The sequence below is a fragment of the Apteryx mantelli genome, chromosome 22, assembly GCF_036417845.1.
Source record: "Apteryx mantelli isolate bAptMan1 chromosome 22, bAptMan1.hap1, whole genome shotgun sequence".
Lineage (NCBI taxonomy): Eukaryota > Metazoa > Chordata > Aves > Apterygiformes > Apterygidae > Apteryx > Apteryx mantelli.
Window position 1 is genome coordinate 12,043,723 of NC_089999.1, and position 22,993 is coordinate 12,066,715.

Consider the following 22,993-nt stretch of genomic DNA (forward strand, 5'->3'; position numbering starts at 1 on the left):
CTCAAGGAAAGATCCTGGAGCTCTTGACAGACCAGTTCTGGCTAACCTTGCTGCAGCAATTTGAGATGTTACTGCCCCCAAATGACGGTTTTACCCCGCCTTTACCGGGGACTGCCAGCTTCGCAGCAGAGCTGGCAGAAGACGTGGGTTTTCCGGCGTGGATAACGCCAAACACATCGCAGCATCTCAGCCTGCAGCGGCGGGAAGGTGGGTCCGGAGCGCGGCCCTGCCTGCGAGCGGGGCGCCGCAGCGGGGCACGGAGCCTCGCCTGCCGTCTGCACCGCGCGGACCGTCGGGGCGTCAACGTCTGAGATCGCGGCAGCGCTTTGCTCACTGGCGTTTCGCTCGCGGGTCTCGTGGTTAAGAAATGCAAGCGAGCTGCAAGGCCGAACTCCCCCGCAGGGCTGCTGAAAGCGGGGAGCTGCAGCTATGAGGTTGGACATGCTGAACAACCCTTACCTCCATCCAGCTGGCACCTGGTACAGTCAGGTCTTTTTAGTACTTCAGGGATAAACGGGAAGGGGACCTCCGAGTTACCTGGTACGCTTTCTGGGCACCTCCGTATTAGAAAGGTTCTTGATGAAATAGGTAGAAATCCAGGTTCATTAAACTAACCATGGGTTATCTTGCTCTTTAAGTTACAGCTTCAACAAATGCAAGGAACTCTTAAGGAATATTCTGTTCAAGGAAAAATCAGGCATCTGGACGTCACTGCCACCATATTCACATCAACAAATGTGCTACAAAAGAATGGATATAGCTCTACAGTTCAGAGATAAAAACACCAAGGCTTGCTTTCCTAATATTCAGTTTTATATACCTTCAGTATAAGTTCCTTTTCAAGATAGTTAACTTTCTTAACCCTCCCGATATTAACTCTAACCCTTCCTCTGATGTCTCTGACACCTCCCTAATACCTTCTTGACTTGCAAGATATTATTGCTTGATATAATGCAGGCCCGGATATTTCTGAGCTGGACCTATATTCATTGCTTGGAGAACAATCACTTTTCAAAGTGTTCCTCCTGTGTAATTAAAATATTTTAAATGGCAAAACCCCTCTCTCACAGTGGACTGGGATTCACATAATGCAAGTGAACTACAATTTATCGTTGTTCTTTCAGTTCTTTTTATCTTCAAAATTATCAGTGCTTGTAGTTTTTTATGTTGTTTTTAAAAATATTTTTCAGTATGCAGATGTGCTTGTGAAGATTAATGGACTGAGAACACTGAAATCTTGTATTAATCAACTACAAAGTAGGCAACTGTTAAGTAAAATTTTCCATAATGCTGCACATATGAATTTAACCAGCATTTACACAGAATGTGAAGAGAATATCCTGCATGTTGGAGGATTTCTTCTGTGCCTTCTCTAAGCCAGGTCTAACCTAAGTTTTGCACTGACACCCATCCTGGCCCTTCTTGCTAAGCTGTGCCCCGAACGCTCTGAAGTCACATCAGGCAGAACACAGGCTAGTGGTTATCATGGTCCCAACTATTATAAATAGCCAGTTCATCCATTGTGCCAGTTAATTTTTTTTGGCATTGTGATAGTAATAATCGTTCCTTATTTGAAGCTCATTTCTCTAAAGCGTTCTTGAGCTCTGGGGATTGAAATCCAAGGTGTGCAGGACCAAAGGTTCAATTCCTTAAGAATCAACAAAGTTATCCTTAAAACCATATTCCATCCCCACTACACGACAGAAAGATTCCTACCAAAAATACTCTAATACAGAGTATACAGAGAGATAACCCCCCACCGAATAATTTGTTTTCTGTAGCAGGATAATGCAAAAAAACCACTGATGGAAAGTCAGCACGAGTGCACCCATTTAATTAACAGTTAGGTTAATTACACCAATTTCGTTACTAATTGGGTCAGTTTAAAACTACTACACTGACACTAACTTGGCAGAGAAAATGTTACCATTATTACAAAAACAACTGGTTTCTTGAATTAAGTAATTCCAGCAGTTAAGTAATTTTACCATGGGCAAAGCAAACCATACCTTAGCCATTTGTATATTTTTGACTCATTTTCAGCAATGTGCTGTTTCTCAATGCAGATATCTACAAAATCCAACACTATTACTCACAGCAATCATTTCTGAGGACGTATCTATCCACACTGGTTGAAGTAAGTGAATGGAATTTGCAGAAGTGACGGGAAAACAAGTTCTGTGAAAAGGTTCTGATAAAAGGAAAACTTATTTAAGCAGCTTATTTAAGCTGCTTTGGGTAAAAACCTTTGAGGTTTGAGAAGTTTGATTAGAGTTTAAAGAACACCACCCTTGCTTCTGGCCTTTTTGGTTGGTATTGCTACAGAAAACAGAACTTCTCTCCATTAGAGCAAATCTCCAAATATCTCTGAATTTACCAAAAACCAGAAAGGGCTGGACATCTCACAAGAAAACCTCCGAGATGTCCCAGAATGGTCTCTGGAGCAAGCAGCTTCAGAGAGAAATTTAGGTAACCACTAATTTGGATGTGTAAACCTCTGGACCTAGTTTGTGCAGGACGATGTGTGAACTTGAAAGCGATGAGAAATAAACACAGAACATGGAGGCCAGAGCTGCCGAACAAGCAGAAGTACTGCGCTCCACGTCTGTTAGTCCATAGACGCTCTTTCCTTTTATTATCTGGACAGCAACAATATTTCATTCACATTCTTTCAGGCCTCATGGTATATAGGTGACAACGACCAGCTTCTGCCACAGACAGTAAATGTGAAAGGGAAGAAAAGGGTGGGCAGCTACTGCAAGAGGGTTTGGCATCGGTGCCCAGAACGACCTTGAGCCTGGGGTGCTGGTGAGTCCAGAGCTGTCTTATCCTAGATCTTAAATTGTTCCGTAAGGTTTCACTGGTCATGCTAAATAGGTCTGCCAGGGCAAACTGTGGCAGATAATAAAGCAATTGCCCTACAATCAGCTATTCTCACACCAACAGGTAGTACTGAGGTCAACTGAAATTACTACAAGGAATAAATGAGATTAAATAAAGGACAACATTTTATTTTCTATTTTTAGTTTCCCAGAAAAAGGAAAATCATGTAATTCTTTAGAAAACTAAAAAGCTCAAATAAATGCTTCTTGCATGGCTGAGATTGTCTATTCAAAGACTAGGGACCTTCAGAATAAATATTTCTAACAATGATCTCCTGACAAGTTGCATGTTAATTCTGATTGAACAGTTCCTATAGACAGCACTAGTCCTCAAGTGTTTTCCTCTAGAAAGAAATTATGGAGCTCTACGTGCAAAAAAGAAAAACATGGAAATCATATTTAGATGATCTCTATACCACATAGTTTCATCTCTAGGGCTTTAATGCCATCATGTCTATAATATAAGATTTCATGTGTAATTCTCAAAGCCAAATAATGTTCCATTTCTCAATATAGTGTAAATAAATTAGTATTAAGTGGCAATTTTTCTCTATGCATATTAATGCTGAGAATCAGAAAGTAGATAAATTAAAAAACATTGCAGTTTATAAAAGAGCATTGCTTGGGAAATAACCTTTTGAGCCACTGGAAAAATTCAGAGTTCAATCAACTTTATTTCCAGTACAAAAGCAATTAGATTTTTCCCATCAGAAATCAGATGAAGAAGTAAATTAAGATTTGTCAGTGATGGGAATTCTTAACTTGCGACATAAATAGAATTTTCTTATTATTTCTCAGCCTATGGCCATCTTTGTAAACCTTCATTCTAAACAGAATTCAAACAAGAAAAAGATGTATTATACAAATACCTGCATTTAAACTGGATTGTCCCTCTTTTTTAATGAGGTATTATTTTAATTGACCTTTTGACCAATTGAAAATAACAAAAAACTCACAAGAGTTGGGTGCAGTTGACTGCTGCTCCATGGACTGAGGACTACAACTTTACTGAGAAATTTGATTTATATGAAAAACAAACCATTTGTATCCTTGTTAATCTAAGGAAGCTAGAGCTATTTTTTGTGTGCATAAATTGTTATTGAGAAATCAAAATGCAGATGAAAACCCATCTATTTAGGCAATTCTTGTACACTCAAGCAAACAATTTTATAATAAATAATATTAATTAAAATTTAAAAATTGAAATACCATGAAAATAATTCTGCTTGTTTTAATGCATCTGGAGCGTGGATAGTGGCTTTTGTAGCAACAGCCTCAGTGACAAAACAGTTCAAAATCTATTCTTTCTCTTAAATACCAGGCATATTTGTGAAAGGTTTTCTCTTTTGAATTGCATGATCGATTTAAAACACTCTTTACAGGAAACAGCCCTAGAGAGTGTCCGTAACAGGGAAAGTCTCTCCCGGCCCCTTGCAGCAGTTACAGTACATCGGATGAGAACGAGGAACAGCATCCATCCTTTCCTAACGGGCAACTGTGAATCATGCTCAATGACAAATATCCTCTTTCCTTTCCCAAGCATACCTCTAACTGGCCTAAGAAATTTTATTGAGGACCTCTTCTCACTTTGACTTTGACCTTTCTTCTTTTCTTTCTCTGCTATTTAATCTGAATTGTTTTAAGGTTGAAGTGAATATTAAGTCACAATAAATCCATGAAGCAGAAAAGAAAAAGAATTAGGGTGGGAACCACAGCTCAGAAAGGCTCCTGCCATGGCAAGTAACTCCTGCCTCACCCCCTTGGTGATCTGGGCGTAAATCTAAAGAACAGAGCAGGACAGAAAACCAAAAAGATGAGTTAGCTGAGATCACAGAAGAGAAAAATGAAGACAGGGAATAATTTTTGAATATATATATTATATTAGCTACCTAAAGTCTGATCCTGGACTGTTTCATAATTAGTGCTTTAGAAAACATTCGAAAAGCAAGGCTGCGGGATTGCAACCTTCTCTTGCAGAGACAGTAAGCTGCTTTCATTTATCCATGGACCTTTTCTGCTGACTTCTTTTTGGCAGCTGAAAATATATTTAGATTATCTGAAGACAGGCTGTAAAATTTTAGATTCCCTCTGTCAGCAGCTAGGTGATCATCTCATCTGCAATACCTAACTGGATCAGCTAACCTCCTTTTTTGTTTTACTACCAAGGATATTTTCTTGATGGGTATTCTAGGTACTACAGACGCTTGTATCTAGGTTGTAAACCCGGGCCTCTTAAATCAGCAAAGCACTATTTCAATCATCTCACTATGGCACAAGGTGAGCCTATTCAATAGAGAAAAAAAAAAATCAAGGGCAGCAGACGTAAAAAATAAAGGATTCCTTTTGGCCAGAAACCAAATACTGTTGCTTGAAATTAAATATTGTCATGCAAAAGATTAATTGGGAGCATCCTGCTTCTTCTCAATGCCATGGCTACGAACTAAGCAAGAAAGCAGCTCGCTGGGGCAGCACAGGCTCCTTCCCACCCTGGGAGAAGAAATCCTCCATCGCCCCCCCAGACACGCACTGCAAGTAGCCTCCGAAGGAGACAAACTCCAAACTTCTCCTCTCAGAATCCAGCTCTCAGCTCCTGCCTCCGCAGCGTTATGTCCTGGAAGCTCACTAGTTCCCAACAAAACAGTCGAGAGCATTACGGAAAGCGGCTGCTGCAGGAAGTCGCGGTTACAGTGAGAGGAGCTCTCTCTCGAGTTGCCACCGTGGCAGACTTGGACTGCTCGATGGTGGGGCCCCCGTACCGGGCTCCGAGCTCAGAGCACCCCGAGATGGGAGCGCAGGAGCTGCAGAGCGCGAGCCGACGTGCTCTGCGCTGATCGGAGCTTTCCATGGGCCTGTGGCACACAAATGTTCCTTTTTAAAATAGCTACAATTTAAAAGGTCATGTTGTAAAGTCATTCGATTAAAATAGTAATAAAAGAGTAAACATTAACTCACAATTTTTCCTTAGGTCCTTCTTATTTCCAGTTAGCATCATTTCTCCCAGAGTAAGTTGCACCTTATGAATCTGCAAGTTTATCTTGATTAAAAATCTTCTCAGTTTTAAAGGTAAGAAAACTAATGTCCTTCCATTCAAAAACACCCACTCCTAACTCTCATAATTCCCACATAATCTTGATTGCAGCAATTGCATATTATCCATATTATTTGCCACTACTGAGACAAAAATATAATGAAACACGGCAAAACTTTCACAATAAGGAAACAAACTTTTTCAGGTTTTAATGAATGTTAGCTTTTTATGCTATGCGAAGAGGACTCAAGATAAACTCCTCATATAACCTGGTAAACATTATCTCGCTGTTGGGCTTTTGAAAACATTCTGGATAGTCTTGATTGCTTAAGTTGCAATCGTTACAACTCACCAAGAGTTTTCAGAAAATGCAAACACTAAACACTTGCTTGAAAGAGAAATTGAGATTAAACCGTGAGCAAGAAAACACCAGGTAGATCATGAAGAGCTGTAACCTGGCCCTGCTCCACGTAAATTAATGGAGAGGCATCGATTTGTTCTAGGTAATGGCAGGGACTTTATGTTTAGCTTTAGGAAAAGGACTTTCGTTTTCTGATCGGCAGCTGCCTCGCCGCATCGCGCTGCCAGAAAGCCATAGTATGCCTTTGCGAGCGACTAATCCAAACCGATCCGGCTCTGCGGGCTGAGTGAAGTGAAAAACAACTCGGGAATGGTCAACACCAGTTTGTTAAAATGCAGCTTAACTAATGTCCGTACTTCCTGCGCCACCTCCTCAGCCCGCAGCCACCCGCCGAGGACTGCGCTGCGCGGCACCAGCGGCAATCTCGCAGGCCTACGAGGAGTCCGGTGAAGAGTTTGCTAAAGATTTAAATGTCCCTGTCTTCTGCTTTCCAGCTCATCTGAGACTGAAAATCAGATCAATTCTGTGGACCATCTAGATCCTGCATGGGCACAAACTTTTTGCACAGAAACAGGAAATATGAGGACAAGAAATGCAAATAAAAACCCAGCAGAACTGTCAAAAAGGCAGCAGTGAGATAAGGGAGCTCAAACAACAAATTGCTTGTGTTCTGGTTCCCCATCGCAGAGAAACCCTGGAGAACAATGAATGTCCACTACGTTTGCCATGGAGTGCTGGCAAAGCAGCTTATTTTGCTCTATGTCCTATAGATACAACTATTAAATCACATTTATCAGTCTGGAATCATATGTTTAAGCAGCAACTGTAATATCTGGCACTTAGTTCTCTGCATTCAAAGAGTTAAGCTATGTCCTATAAAGATAAAAATCTCCCGTTTTATTATTTTGTAAGGCTGCCTAACAAACGAGGATCCAGCTGTAATTGTAACATTCCAAGCTCAGAAGGCGCCAAGTTTTACTAACTATAATTTAACTGGTCCAGTTGATGCAGTCCAAATTCTTGTTTGGATAATCAGCCTTTGTTTAAATATGTACCAAAAAAAAAAAAGAAAAAAAAAGCATAGGCCAGCATTAGCCTCTAGGCATGTCATGTGAGCTTATTACCCCGAAGCTTGCAGTAGCAGACACTCACACACAAGAGGAGGATTATTTTGCTAGTATTACTGTTACGGTAACATATAATCAGACCTTCTCCCTCCCCCCCCCCTTTTCTTTTCTTTTTTTTCCCCTCCACAATTCACAAGTCTTCTTTCCAAGTTCAAATAAAGTTTAAAGGTGAAAAGGTCAAGAAAGTTTCATGACTGGCTGTTGAAAGAGGGAAAAATATCCAGGGTCTCCAAGTTTGCATACACTAAAAGCTCAACAATTTTGTATTTTGCTGTAATTCATAACTGTGCAAATCCCTTTTGTTGGATTTGTTTGGACTGAAATTAAACACTTGTTAATAATTTATAACTTAATATAATTAGAAAATAATAATAACTGTCAAGCAACTATATTCAATGCATAAAGCAACTTGAGTGGCTCATTAGCTTATTTGTCAAAGCAACAATTTCTATGTATTTTAGCTATGTATTTTAGTTTCTAGTGGGAAGAGCAGTTAAAGAGCCACCCAGCTTGCTTGGAAATCACTTATCCACCAGCTGGGAGCAATTCCCAAACCGCTGCACCTCTCCCACGTCCAAGCACCGCTGGCTCCGTCGAGCAGCGGCCGAGGGCCGCCGTCAGGAGGTGCCCAGACGCTCGCGCGAGCACAAGGGCGGACGGGCGGGAGGGAGGGAGGGACGGCCGGGGCGGCACGCTGCGTCCAGGCGCAGAATACGGGTCCCGCAGCCACACGCCGCGCGTCATCTGTTCTAAATTTTGTCGCTGAATGAAAGCGTATCGGCATCGGTAGCTCGTCAACAAAGTGGCAAAACGAGTCATTCAAGGAACAGAAAATTCTTGTGTATTTACATACGCTGGCGGCGCACCTCAGCTCGGTAAAGCCTGAGGGCCGGGCACGAAGCTCGCTGCGGCTGTCCCCCTAACTTCAGACAGGCAGAGGACAGGGCCTGTTTTCTTCTGAGCAGTAAAACTACCTTCTAAAACGTCACACGCCACGGTTCTCCTCAAAAGCAGGACGCGCAGCTCACTACGCCGGGCAGTTTGGGTACTTACATTTTATATATATTAAAATTTTCAAACGTTCTCCAAAATATGTACAATTTCCCTAAATCATTAATATTGTTGCAAGAAATATGTTACATTAAGGTCGATAAAGTAAATTCTACTGCAGAACCTCAGCTGATTAAAATCAACGTAAACTCACTGCAGTCATGTCAATGTTCCTCGACCAGAGTATCTACTGCATTCAAGATAAAAGTTGCCACAGAAACGTTAATTGTCACCGATAAGCTAACAGCTACGATCCTCCCACATCAAAGATTACTGTGCGCCAGATAGCATTTTTTTTTTTAATCACTTTTCTTCTACTTCTGAGTACCTATGCTGATTCCATTTTTGTTGCATATGAATTTATAATGTTAGAAAACATGGACAAAGTTTTAGTGGACAAAGTGGAGTTTAGTTTAAGTGGACAAAACAAGGAAATTCAGATTGAAAATTAGTATCTGGTCTCAGTTCATCCATTCTGGCCAGATCCGTAGCTAGTGCAAATTGATTTGAAGACATCGATGCCAAAACAACTTATATTCATTATGGATCTGCTCTCCTGTTTTCATCTATTTATCTCATTTCATTTCTAATTTACTTACGGAACATGTCTCATGTCTTTTCATTCCTTTCAACGCCTCTTGCTTTTGATTTTTCCTTCCATCCCTTGCCTGTAACCTGAAAGCTGGCCATGACTTGCTTTGTCCCTCCACCCAGTTTCCCGTCCCCAGGCCTGTCCTGCCTTGTAGCCATGCTTTGCTTATACTTATGGCCCGGCTTTCTGAAGTCCTTAAAGGAAGGAGAGTAGAGCTTCGAAAATTGTACATACTTCAACAAGTGCAGTCGTTCTGAATATAGTTCGTTTAGCCCATACTGAGGCTAAAGAGCTGCCCAACCCAATTCCTTAACGCGTGGATAGGCTTTGGCCTATCTTGATGACTTTGAAAGTCATCAAGTAAATGAGAAAGGGGAAAAGCAAAACTGTATGGAGAAAACACATAAACGAGCGTACAAACAAATAAAATCCTCTCATGCTTTTCCCAGAAATCAAATAATCAAATGGTGCCTTGTGAGGAACCAAAAGAATATGTCATTCTGGCTAAACAGTGTAGATTCTCGTAATTCTCTTTAATTCTTTGATCATTAGGAAAATGCGGAGGATTTCCTTTTTTTAAAAAGTATGTCTTCTAAAACACATGGAAAAAAAGATTTGAATCAATAAAATTGATCCATAACATATTTTTACTTGAGAAAGGATTACAGAGTTGGATCTTAACATTATATAACTAAAACAGTTTCTTGTTCCATTTGCCTTTATAGTTCCAGAAAAAAAAAAAAAGAAAAAAAAGAAAAAAGGTACATTTTGGAGACAGAGGCCTTTATCCTCTTAAGTGCTGTATATTTCATGCCAATCTCCCAATATAAAGCAGACTTCAGACTTATACCCAAGAGAAATGGTCTCGGAAAGATTAGATTTTCCACCACAAAATAAAATCCTTGTGTGGTGAACCATACCAGCTTCAACACTATCTTCTTCCTAAGTGCTTGTTCAACACGGAGAAATACAGCCATCACATGTCCTCTGTTCCAAAATGGAAGTGATTTTATCAGAGAATAATTATTCTTCTATTTCTGTGCCAGTCAGTTTTTTCCATGTGCAAAATATCCAGAACTGTCACATACACAGGAACTTGGGAGGAATAGCAACCAAAGTCTGGAGACCTCATCTAGCTTTTTTCTTACTCTGTACCATTTTGCAATATAGAAAATGACAATATTAGATTATGATTATGCTGTAATTAAATATTAGTGTACAAAATTCATTCTCACTGGTGTAATAAAAACCCAACATGATTGACATATGATGAACATAAAGAACGTACCTAGATGTAAAATTTATTTTAAATCAGCAAGCTATTTTTGAGAGTTGCCTACCAAAGATGTGTGCTCCTAATAGGGTATAGGATATTACAGTGGATTAATTCTGCTAAGTATCTAGCAGCTCGACAAAGCTTTCCTACCAAAGATGGTAGGAAACTTTCTTAAACTACACATTTGGTAGAAAGGTATTTTACCAATCAACCCCATATTAGAAAACACAGATTTTTCAGGATATTTCAAAATCCTTTGCCAGTAATAAAGTAGGACATGCAAGGAAAGGAGAGAAATACAGACTTAATACAATGTAACTGCTGAGGATTAAATTTTAACACCACCAAAGCCACACAAAAAAGAATGAATTCAAGAGTCAGAAGATTAAAACTGCATGTAGTCTGCTTGGGATTGGTATGCCACAGATGGAAACTTTCTTGACAACACACAGTTTAAATTCTAGTTAGGATATACTATGATTAAATACTCTTACAATTTTTGAGTACATCACTTTTTTCCTACTGGCTACTACAATACAAAAGACATTCCTTGCAAACATATAAATAGTAAAAAAGTGCAAGTAAAAGCCATTTAGGTTTCCAGCAAAGACATAAAAGCAAAACAGCTAATGGACATCCAGGGTAGTCAAATCACTTCTGCAAAATCCATTACTTACTGAAAGTTCTGGAGGGCTCAGATTTTACAGTAAAACCTGTAAAAACTCAGTATCCAGTTTCTCTTTTGGGACACTGAGGTGCGAAGATCCAAATGACGCTGGAACTGAACTTGTATATTTGAACCTTCTGAACTCCATCTGCCCTTCATAAATTACTTTACCACTAACCTTTACACGTTTCTAACCTACTGTGCTAAAAAATAAAGAATCATTAAAATAATTGAAAATGCAATTAATTTTATAACACTTCCACTGGAATTTGTCTTTGTTCAGAAAGAAATATACCTATTACAGAGCTGCAGAATGAGAAAAAGCTTCCAGTAGAATAACATCTGTCTGCACACTGCTGAAAACAAAGCACCAGACCCCCCCACAACTCCAAACCATTTAAACTAAATGAAAATTGCACTGTACAGAAAAAGACAGTTGCTCATTTCCATCTGGAAATACTGTTAAATGGAAGCAAATTCCACAAAATTCCCAACTGATACAAGAACATAATTTTGCATCTTGCATGATCAACACAAGCTAGCAGCAGTACTTTGCTAAACATCTTACGAGTAGGAAAACATTTCAATTTTTCTTATATCAAAATTACCAAGATGGTACAAAATAGAGGCACAGAAGAAGCACCTAGAGTACACTGTCACTTGAAGAGTTATTTTTCCATTCCTCTTTTAGTCCTTTACCTTTAAGGACTTTAATGACACGCAGCTAGGACAACATCCAGTAACATATGGAAAGCAGTGCACAAATTACATTTTACAGTTACATCTTTGCATAATATAAAGTGTGAATCCCTCGGATTCAGAACTACTGAAGTTAACCATATTTTTAAAAATACCAGAAACCTCAAGCTGTCCTAAGTACAGCCAAATCTTCCCCGATGTGTGCTAAGAGAAAGGGGCATGGTCACCTCCTGCGGCTCCTAACGAACCCGTGCAGCAGCAGGGCAGCAGAATACCTATTAGAAATAAGTGAGTGCAGAGAGGAATCTGGACATCGCTTGCCTTGAATCTCTACGAATCCTAACGTCCCACACTTCCAGCACCCGGGAGATAGGACTGCACCTTCAACTGTGCAGGGCACGCAAGCTTTGCTTTCCTGCTGGGGAGGTCTGGACCTGCTGGGCCCAGGACTGCGTGGTCCCAGCCACGGCCGCTCCACTGCCTCAGTGCAAAATGCCACTGCCAATAGCTGGGGCCACAGGGAGTAGGTTGTGGGATCCCTTCTGGCAAGAAGGATCCGTTTGCATCACTGTAGGCTTATTCTGGAGCTTCTCATGCCTTCAGTGATCCCCTCTCCTCCCCTCAGGGTGCACAGCCAGCTTGAGACCCTCTACTAGCTAGATCATGGATCTCTGGTCTGGCTTCTAACCCAAAATATTGTGCTGGATGCTTTGCTAGCATGCGAAAAGCAACCCTTCTCCTGAAGAGTTTACAGTCTTGGAGATAGCTTGAATGAAGGCTGTTAATTTAATGCAACCCTTTTCCTATAGATATTGCCATTTCCGGATTGGACCAACAAACTGATCTGCAGCAGTTACTTTTGACCTGTAATCCAAAGCAAGCAAACAAATAAGAACTACGGGATCACTCAGCCAAGGCATCTCCTTCAGACAGCCTAAATTTTCATGGTGATGTGGCTTTTAATCTTGGTTTATAAGCTAAAAAGTACAGTTTTTCTTTTACAGGCATCATGGTCTTGACCCAGAAATCTTGTTTTGAAGCTCGGTTTGTGCAAAGGAGAAAACTCTTGCCATAGCCTCTGCAATTCTGTATCATCAAAAGTGGTAGAGTAAAATAAGTGCTTGCACTTCTGGTCATTTGTATTATAACAGCTCCAGTAGCTCTGCTGTGCTAAGTGCTATATTGCCCCAAAGAGACACAGACAAGACTTCAAAATGCAGAAGGGACTCGTTATTATCTTACTGGATCCACAGATAAATCAAGAGGAAAGAGATTCACGCTCTGTCTACAGACAGAGGTTGAAATAGTTTAAATTTACAAAATTAATCCAATTAAAAAGGAGGATAAAGTCCATGAAGATTCTTAATACATGTCAAACTGCCTTAGACTGAAATAAGAGATTATGCAGGAAGGCTGGGGAAGAACAAAAACAGAACCCCAATAAGATGCCGTTTCTGGTGCTTAAGCATAATGTTAACTTTCCCTTGGACATAACACATACATACACAGTGAGCGGATTTCTCATCATTATTTTTGAGACTGTCAGCATGTTTGTAGACAATCAGGGGGATTTAGGAGAATAGCTATGATTTTATTTAAAAGTACAGGAAGAAAGGAAAGACTGGTTCACAAGTGAGACAGCATATTGTCATAAGCAAAACAATCTGCAAAAAAGATGTTACTTTCTCCTACACCTTCCCTGCCTGGAAAGAGATCAGCATACGAAGCAGTATGTCTGCCAAGCGCCTTTGCACAGGAACTCTTGAGTTCTAGTCCCACTTTTCATAAAGACTTTCTGTGGGTTCAGGAAAGTCACGTAATTTTTCTGTCTCAGATGTCTTACTTAATAAATGAAGGAACTGCCCATCTTCCTCTCAGAGGAAAGCGATGAGAAATAATTGATGTCTGAATGTGTTTTCAAGGGATTGAATAGTACAAAAATACTGCTTTTCTCTTTGGATTCATATGTTATCATACAGTATCTGGACCCAGTACTTCAATTTCTTTTTAAAATGATCTCGCTAAGTGGCAAAGGGACACAGTAGCTTCCATTTACAGGTCACCTCAGGTCTCCTGAACCAAATATGCCCTGGGGTTTTAGTGAAACATAAGAATTCCAAAAGCAAAGCATACTGCCCTTAGCACATAAAATGCTTCTGATTCACAGAATGACACAAATGTACAAGAAAAAAGGATCTCTGATTATTTTTTGTAATGGATGGCTCTTAGATGGACAGAATACACTTACGCATTTCTTAAACCACCAAACAGCAAGTGATTTTCAACAATGGGCTTGTGTGAAGTGCTACTTGCTTAGCAAAAAGACTTAGAAAAAGAATTTCAGAGGTTGAGCTCTCACTGTGTTTTAAGTCCTGAACAAAGAGTAAGATGCTGTAGCTGTACAAGTGTGCACTCTTTCATACTGTCAAAAAGCTGCCTATTAAAATTACCCATACTGTGAAACAATACACTACCACAACTTTTTAATACTTTAAATTAATGAAGTCATATGAAATTATTTAACATTTAGAAATATAAATGAATAAAATGGGAAAATAACATCACTTTCTGAGCTATGTAATTTTTCTGTGAAAGTCCATGTCATAGTTTGCCTGTCTAAACAATACAGAATAAGATGCATGCAATTTAGGGGACAGTTAAATGTTCACTTGCAGTTTATGAGATTACCATGTCCATTAATTATCATTTCTAATGAGATGTGATAACTGACCATGTGAGCAATCCTAGCCACATGAATGCAACATCAAGAGTGTTCAAAGCAATGATCAGTGAAGACTGTGCAAGTTAACTCTTACTTTCCACAGGAACAGAGCAAGAGAGCTCTCTCTGTTAGTCTGGCTGAAGGATGAACTTGCAAAGCACTCAGAGAAGTGCAAGTGCACAGTCTGACTACGCTCTAGGCATTTTCATACCTCTAAATCAGACCGCGCCAAAATTGACCTGCATAGGTTTTGGCCCTTTTCTCACCTTTACAAGGTCCCATGTATGAAGAAAGGACCCAAAGTTTTGCAGGCTTGCTTTCCCTCTCACAATCTTCCCCTCCTCCCCCCAAATTGGTTTTATTTTCCTTGCTTTCCATTTTAGAAATGAGCTGCATATCTTTTATAGTTTTCCAAGGTTTGCTAGAGAACTTTTTGGAGGATCACTTTGGAAAATGGTCAATCAAAGAAAGGCAGGTATAAACCTTTAACAAAAGAATTCCTTCAACCAAACTGGTCATAAATGATTTTTGTTTAAATGTATTACCATAACAATCTAGAGGGTTTTAAATAATCTAAGTACCTTACTATCTTGCATAGGATCTACAGTCATTATGTATCTCATAAGCTAGACAGGACCTAAATTTCTGAAATAAAACAAACAATAGTCAGGAAATCAAAACCAAATCATACCAACCATGCCCCCGGAACCAAAACACAAAAAATTTAGCTATTTCGGAAAGAAAAGATATGCGAATCCAGGTTTTTCTCTCTCAGAAATCACTGGTTTTGAACAGCAAACAGCATCTGTAGGTAAATACATATATGACAGCAACTAAGAGCTATGGTTCCACGTACTGGGTACCTTTCAAACTGGAAGAGATCAGTCCTGCCTGATGCAAATGTTAAGTCACAAGAATAACACTACATAACATAACAAAATGTTAATTTACAAGAAGGCAAATCTAATGCTTTTTCTTTTTAGAGACAAGAAAAATCATACCGTTGAGTGAAGTACTAGATCACACCAAAAGAGCTAAGGTTTCTAGATGAAACAAGAAGCTGATTACACATGCACCAAGTATACCAGTCACTAAGCATTTCTGGATTGTGGGGATAAGATACTCTCTTTGCTTATTACTGCCTTCTTGATCCAAAGAGATTTAAGGAACTGTTTTAAATTAGACGTTTTTAAGCTAGTAAAACGACATCCATAAAGACATATTTATAGAACAACTTAAAACTGGAAGAATTAAAATGACTACAAAACTGATGAATTCCATTCCCCCATCCCCCAGAATCATTTACTGACCATTAACGAGCAAAAAGCACTGCAATTTTAAGAATTAATCCACTGTCGCAAAATTAAATCAGATACACTAGCAGGGATAATGACAAACTGGTGGCTCCAGCGCTGTCAGTTTGTGGGTGATACAAGTTCAAGTTGTCTGTGCTAGAGGCCACTCTGTTGGAACAAACACGAACATAAAAGGTAACATTAAAAGTGCAGCAGCACCAACTGGAATCAATTCTGTCACTGAGTGCGCAGCCTTGTAATAAGTGGTAGAGGGTAAATACTACATTTTATAAATTATCTGACTAGCTCCAAGACTGCCAGACCTCAGAGCATGGAGACAAAGGAAGACACAACGATGAAGGTAAGAGAGAGAGATGGTACTCGCTGCCCTCTGAATTCCAGCACACAAGTACAGCAGTGTGGATTTGCTGCACATGACTGCTTTCATCTTCAGTAACGTATGATGAAGACTCTGAGATTTACAGAAACAAAACTGAGCTTTGATAGTTTTCATCTGACAGTTGCTTAACAAAATTTGCCCAAAACCTCTGCAGCATGTGACTGCAAACAGCTGCGAGACGAGTTGCCTTACCCGCAGCCGCCGAGGAGCACGCAGCAGGGGCAGCCTGGTCGGGACGGGCACCAGCCTGCCCCCGGGCGCGCTCCGGTCCCGCGAGCGCACAAAACCTCTGAGCAGTCCAACCCCTAAGCATCACTCGCCAAGTACCTCCTAACGTCCCTGTGCCACACCTGACTTCCCCAGGGCTGGCTGTAGTCACAGGCAGAGTAAGCGGTAAGAAAAGGGCCACAGCCCTCGAGGCTGCTTAGTCTGCAGCCGAGCCCCGGTGCTGCTCGGCCCGTGGCCCAGCCTGGGATGGGAGGCGAGCAGGGCCACGCTCCCGCCCCGCACCTTCCCCGTAGCAAAACCACGGCTGCCTACACGGTCCAGCTGGCATCCTAAATATCAGCTTCCTGACGCGCTCCCGCAAGCCCAGTTCGCTCCTACCTGGGCGCATTATCATGAAAACTATTACAAACACGTTAACAGTGGAGCGACTTTAAGATCCAAACACATCATTTAAACTTACATATTTTATATATTTAATACCCCTTCTGAGCCCTACGAACGCGGTCATGCGAGGGGGAAGCCCAGCGCACGTGAAAAGCACCTGGCTTCGCAGGGCCGCGCGTGGTGGCTGGGCGTCGCAAGGGCCAGGCCGGCCGGGACAGCGTGCCACCCACCCGGCCGCGGGTTCCCTGCGCCGCCGCTGCCACCTCCTCTTGCCCCGTGCTGCACCAAGCGCTCGGCCGAGCGCAGTGCTGCGCTGCGGATGCACGAGGCTCCCTGCGGCACTGGGGGATCTCGCCCCCAATGCCTGAGACCTGACAGGGAAGTAGCAGAGACATTTTCTTTTCTGCTTTTTTAATTATCACCCTGCAATTCACATTTGCTTCGTGTGTTGAAGGAGCACAGACTATATAAGGAATATTTAGAAATCATTTTAGCTGAATTAACCCATAGAGTTACCCACCGTGTCTGGTTTTAGGGAAACTCTGCAGCCCTGAAGTAAGTGCTCTCTACGGGCTCTTCCGTGCCCTGCCTCTCCCCAGACACACAGGATGAAACTGGATTTGTTTTACGTCGGCACCCTGCACACCCTTACAAAACCAATGGAAAGCAGCAACTGGCAGCGACAATCTTGCTGCCGAGGCTTCCCGGACACGGCGGCGGCGGCCACCCCCCGTGGCCTTCAGCCCTGCCTCCCCCCTCGCATGTTGAACTCGGAGAAAAACGACAAAGCTTGGTGTAAGTGATTCAAGGAACTGGAGACACCTTCCCTCCTCACACTCAAAACTGGAAAAAAAAGAAAAAGAGACAGAAGGAATTCAAGGGGGGATATAACCTATCCAACTTTACGCTGTTTTCTCTTCCATGATGTTAAAGAAACAGAAAGCCTATCGACAAAATAGTCCTTTAAATCTCTCTGTATGCAGCTTAGCATGCAGATAGGCAGATAGTTGCATACTTACTGAAACCACATCATGCACTTGATAAAGATATATAAATACAGCAGCATATTCACCCCCTTGAATGAGTGTGGCTCTGTTTAGTAGTTAATTTCTGGCCTTCCAAAAAAGAACCTTGTTTACAACATGTTAAGAAACAAGACTGAAAATATTATACATTTGTTGGTGGGAAACTCAACAATAACAAGACTAGTCCAACACCTTTTATTCACACAAATGCTGTTCTGAATGGCGAAGGATGGCTCATGGAAGAAAAAGTTACAGGATAAAGCCAAAAGCAAAATTTCATACTATTATATCCAAATTGGCAGAGCAAAACTATAAAACAGAAGTGAACATTAAAGCAAGTGAGATTACGCAAACAGTGAAGCAGTAAACAATTTTGCCTAAGGCACAACACTAATGCAAGACTAACTTCAAAGCATCAACTGAACCAACAAAGGTGACAAACAATATGCATGATAATAAACTTAAAATGGCACTTGCTCCTGTTTCTTCTCTTAATCAAGATCAAAACCTAACAGAAACTAACACCACATAATATCATCATCATCCTGAAGTGAAGCACCTCCAGGTGAGTAACGAGTCGCTTGTTCTCACCAGAAGAGAGGACTGAAACTAGAGTCCTGAGACCAAGAACAGATCCAAAGTCCACCGAGGCAAATGAAGAGGCACTAACTGGCTTCTGCAGATTTGACCCTAGTCATTACACTAAAATGACAGCTAACAAGCAGAAAAATCTTGTGGAATATCCATGAAATACGCATAAAAATTACTGAAGTATCAACCAATGCTACCCAAACTGTATGAAAAAGATCTCTACTTCTCACTCCTCCTGCACTTGTATGGCCATCTACGAACCACGTACATGGTCACCAAGCGAAACAGAGCTCATGGGGTAAAATACTGCATGGCACACGCAAAAGGAGACGAGGTCTGACCCCGTCCCAAAAGCCTTGCAAACAGGGAAACAGCCGAGAGGTGGGAAGGGAAGGAGAAGCACCAGCAGATAAGTTCAGTTGGTTAACAGCTCTGAAGTTTGCAGTACATGAGGTCTACCAGCCTTCAAGAAGTACACTGCCCCAGATCATAAAGATGTATGTGTGTTTACCTCTACGCCAAGGATGGTATTAGCTGTATAAATATATACTGTATGTCATGTAGACTTCACACATTAACATACAGCTGATTATAAAGCTCTCCCACTTAAAATATGCTGTCATACAAATACTATTAATTCTGTAATTCCAAGTATGAGGTTAGTGTATCTTAGCACTGTTTTGACGATAATGTTTGGAATTCAAAATAGACAATCCTTCCCCCCTCCCGGTCCCCAAATTCTGCTGTTGCTCATAAGAGACTTTAAACTTTTTATGTTTTATGCATCAAACAAAATATATAGACTAAATTACAGTATTTTGGCTACAAGTTTCTTCAAATAGACTAGGCTGAGACATTATATCTAAGGGAAGTCCACCACATAAGCTTCTATCTTTCTTTCTTTTTTTTTTTTTTGCTCATTATAATATATAATGAACCTCTCCCCCAATAAGCTTACCCAGGGAAAAACACTACAAAAGGAATCAACCCACTGATGAATTGCCTTTCTTAATTTTTAGAGAAGCCAAAAACAACGGAGTGGTTTTCAATGTCTGCAGCTTACAATAGACCTCACAAGCTCAAATGCAAAAAGTGTGAAATTCAGATTCACCTGTTCTCTGAAAAGCTCCTCCCTTTACCTAGTGGATGAAATTCCATGAACAAGGGATTTTTTTCTTTCCCTTAACCTAAGGATTTGGTGCTTTGAACAGCTGCTTTGGACTTAATAAAACAACACAAAAGCCACTGCCTTTACTGCATTAAAAACTGAAATAATGGGTATTAACCGAAAGTAGCTTTTATAATACACTGACATTTAAGTATTTCAGCTCATGATCGGATTTGTTGAAAGCAGAGTATATAGAAGAATAAAGTTAAGATAAGCATTTAATCGTTACGAGTTTAGAAGACCTTTAGATTTTACTTTTAAGTTTTAGTACACAAGAGAGTCAAGTTTTGCTCTTCCTTCCTGACGGAGGACGCCCAGGAGAACCTCCAGCCGTGGCACGTCGGGGAGATCCCCTGCCATCGCTTCCCACTGCGCACCGTGCCGCAGCGCAAGGCAGCTCTGCAAGGGCTCGCTCGCATTCGGAGGACATTATGCCAAGTAAGATGGGGTTTTGTTGCTGGGGATTTTTTCCTTTAAACATGCAGTAGATGGAGCAATTCATAAGATTTTCAATAAAACCTTGGGATTTTCGTGTTTAAGCCAGAATCCTCTTTGAACAGTTTGATGCTTCTCGCAATGCTTCCTGTTCCTCCTAATGAAGCCTGCCTCTTCTTCTGGCCTTTGGCTCTTCTTCTGCTTGCCTGCTCTCCTGTTGGGGTATCATCCGATCTCAGAGTCCTCTTACAGAAACAACTGAAATACCTTAAATTTGCACATGGAAGGAAAGAGATAAGGGAGTTTATTCACCTAGTTAGGATATGCTTTTTCATGCAATGTTGGATACTGGAAAGTTTAACTTTTGTAAAAGAGGGTAGAAACAAAACAGAACAAGAGAGTGGGTATTCTTCTTACAGCCTATATTTCAAGTGCATATATTAGATAAATTTTTCTTTCTGTGACACAGAGTAGATGCATTTCACTAGTTTGGGGGACTGTAGTAACCCTTGGTGTATTTTCCACCAAGAATGTGAAAAGAAACACTATCTCTGAAGAAGTCATGGAAACCGTTAAATTGAAGGGACAAACCCTCATTGAAAAACCTATAATTTTTTAATTAAATTTACACGTCAGTGGATCTTTTGAGCTTTGTCTGTAGGTTTTTTATAATGTACGTTTCAAGTCCTTTTTCCCATGGGTATAATGTACTATTTCTAAATTGGGATTACTCAACTTGAAGTGTGGTAAAAGGCACATTATAGTTATATTAAGCACAATGTGAAGGAGAAAGCTTTTACATATTCCAAAGAAAGCTGTGCTCAAAGCACCATTTTGGGTAACTAGCAGAGCAAGGCAACTGGTCAGCTAGAAACTGGTACTATCAAATTAATGCTTTGTCTTGAGAAATAGTGACTTATATATTCTACCCCCCCTTTTTTTTCCTGCTAATAAGTAAAGGCTGTTTTCATCAAAATTGTTAACTCTTGCTCTGGAATATCATCAGAAACATCCTGCTGCAAGCGACAAAATACAGAAGAAAGCTCTATGTACTGTACATTAATGAAAGTAGCTTGTACAATAATCTTTGAAAAAACTACTGCAGAAAACGAGGGGTTTTCTGAACACAGTCTGGGTAACCCTCTGCTGGTGTTACTTTTCCCAGTGGTTTCACTACCATGCTGTTATTCTTTGCCGCTCACTCAAAGGATGCAGGAACTTGCTTAACTTGCACAGTCTCCACAGTGCCCGGCCCAAATAAGGAGGACTTGTCAACAGTGCTGCAGCCGTATAAACAAGTAGCAGCTGGGTGAGAAAAGGAGGGCATGTCAGCTCAGAGCGGCAGAAAAGGTTTTTCACAGCAACCCTCCAAGGAGCTACAGAGGCTGCCCATTAAAACCCTGTCAAAACACTTCTGATGTTGTCAGCAGTGGAGAGCTGAAATAGCACAGTGATCACTGAGATGCTATCTGCCTCAAGCAGTTCACTGGTACTGTCAATAATATGAGCAAGGAGGTACAAGATGAGCAACAACCTAATTCCTACATCAAAATTTCATAAACTCCCTGAGCTAGGAAACACTAGAGATGTGGGCAGACACCGGACAGCCAACAAACAAACCATCCAGAAAAGATGACCTCCGATCTGGAATCTTTTCCAAAAGCTTTGAATCTTTAACTTAATTTACACTTTGAAACGAGTGCAGCGTAAGTACATGGCTATAAGAAAGCAAAAGGAATCACATGACAGCTCCCCAATCAAACGCTCACAGTCTGCTTCCCAGCTTTTCATTTAGTGACAAATGCACATCCCTCAAACCTGAGAAAGAAGCACAACAAAACTTTAGGTATAGACACTTCAAAACATCACATACGTATACATGCTTTGATTTTTGAAAGGATGGACTCCATAGCCATTACTTGGGGCAGTTTTTGCAAATGTAATCCTATCAGGCTAGAAACTTTGCTACTTCTCCAGTACAGCGGTGCCTCACTTGAAAGCAGGCCAGCTGATGTGCCAGGGTACTAAAACTAAAACACGGCTAATGATAGCAGAATCATTTACTTCTGTGCTATTCTGCATTCATGAGCAAGTACGACTCACAGTGAATAATGGCTAGAGAAACAGGGCCAAGGTGAAGAGTTATTTATAATACAGTAGCCAATGAGTAAGCGCTTAGCTATGAATTTACTGCTCTGGCTACAATTTCATGAGAAAATGAACTGAGCCAGCTTTGGTCTTCCAGTTTTAAAAGCTATACACCCACTAAAAATTGGTAAAAAAAATAATTCGAGAAGGATTGGTTTAGTTATTTATAGAGGAACCATGACAGAAATCACATGCATCTAAACCAAATGCAAAATAATCCTGGATGCTTTAGTTTCTTAGATATTGTCCTCAGAATTGATAGGAAGTCAGTGGTACTCTTAGACCGATCATCTTCAACCAATATCATATGTTTCTCCCTTTTTATGCAATAAATATCTACCACAGAGAGCCAAAAGACAGAGAGAGCTTGCTGGAAATGAAGCTAAGAATTAGACGATCATCTGTTCAGCAGTCCTGGGTTTGGAGGTCAGAACATCTGTCTGCTTTTTAATATGAAGTGACTGCACTAACTGTCTTACAGAACAAGTTTCTGTCAAGTATACCCTGGATTGGCAAAAGATCCAGCACACTTGGGAAGAATTTAAAATTGTTTCTATCAACCCAGAGGAAGCAAAGACTATTTCTAGAATGACATTACCATCACCCAGAGTAATAATAATAATATATTTGAGCCATATAAAAAATCTGACCAGGAAAACATTGGGACAGCATGATCAAGCTCGCCACTCTTCTGAATCGTCTACAGTAACATATTATTTCCCAGTATATCCTGCAGAATAATTGGATTTTTTCCAATCCCCACATTTGCAGATCATGACCTACTGGTGAAAAGCTGGATTCTGCTGAGGACCTATTTATTGACTGAAGTTTGGATGGCATGACAGAGCAAGAGACCTTGGCTTGCAGTTGTATTTTTGACGGCTGGTTTATAGAAAATGACTATGTTTTATTTCA

At 40.7% G+C, this 22,993-nt stretch overlaps 1 protein-coding gene across 8 annotated transcripts in view; it reads right to left on the reverse strand.

Annotated features, from left to right (window-relative positions):
* BCAS3 (BCAS3 microtubule associated cell migration factor) overlaps positions 1 to 22,993 on the reverse strand; it is a 385,407-nt gene that overhangs the window by 99,165 nt on the left and 263,249 nt on the right. The window contains exon 24 of one of the 8 annotated variants that reach the window (XM_067309867.1): positions 19,644 to 20,197. The exons of the other annotated variants lie outside the window; for them this stretch is intronic. Coding sequence (XP_067165968.1) covers positions 20,166 to 20,197 — 32 coding nt within the window. The 3' untranslated portion in view covers positions 19,644 to 20,165. Of the gene's footprint in view, positions 1 to 19,643; positions 20,198 to 22,993 lie in introns of those variants that run through there. 8 annotated transcript variants of the gene reach the window in all.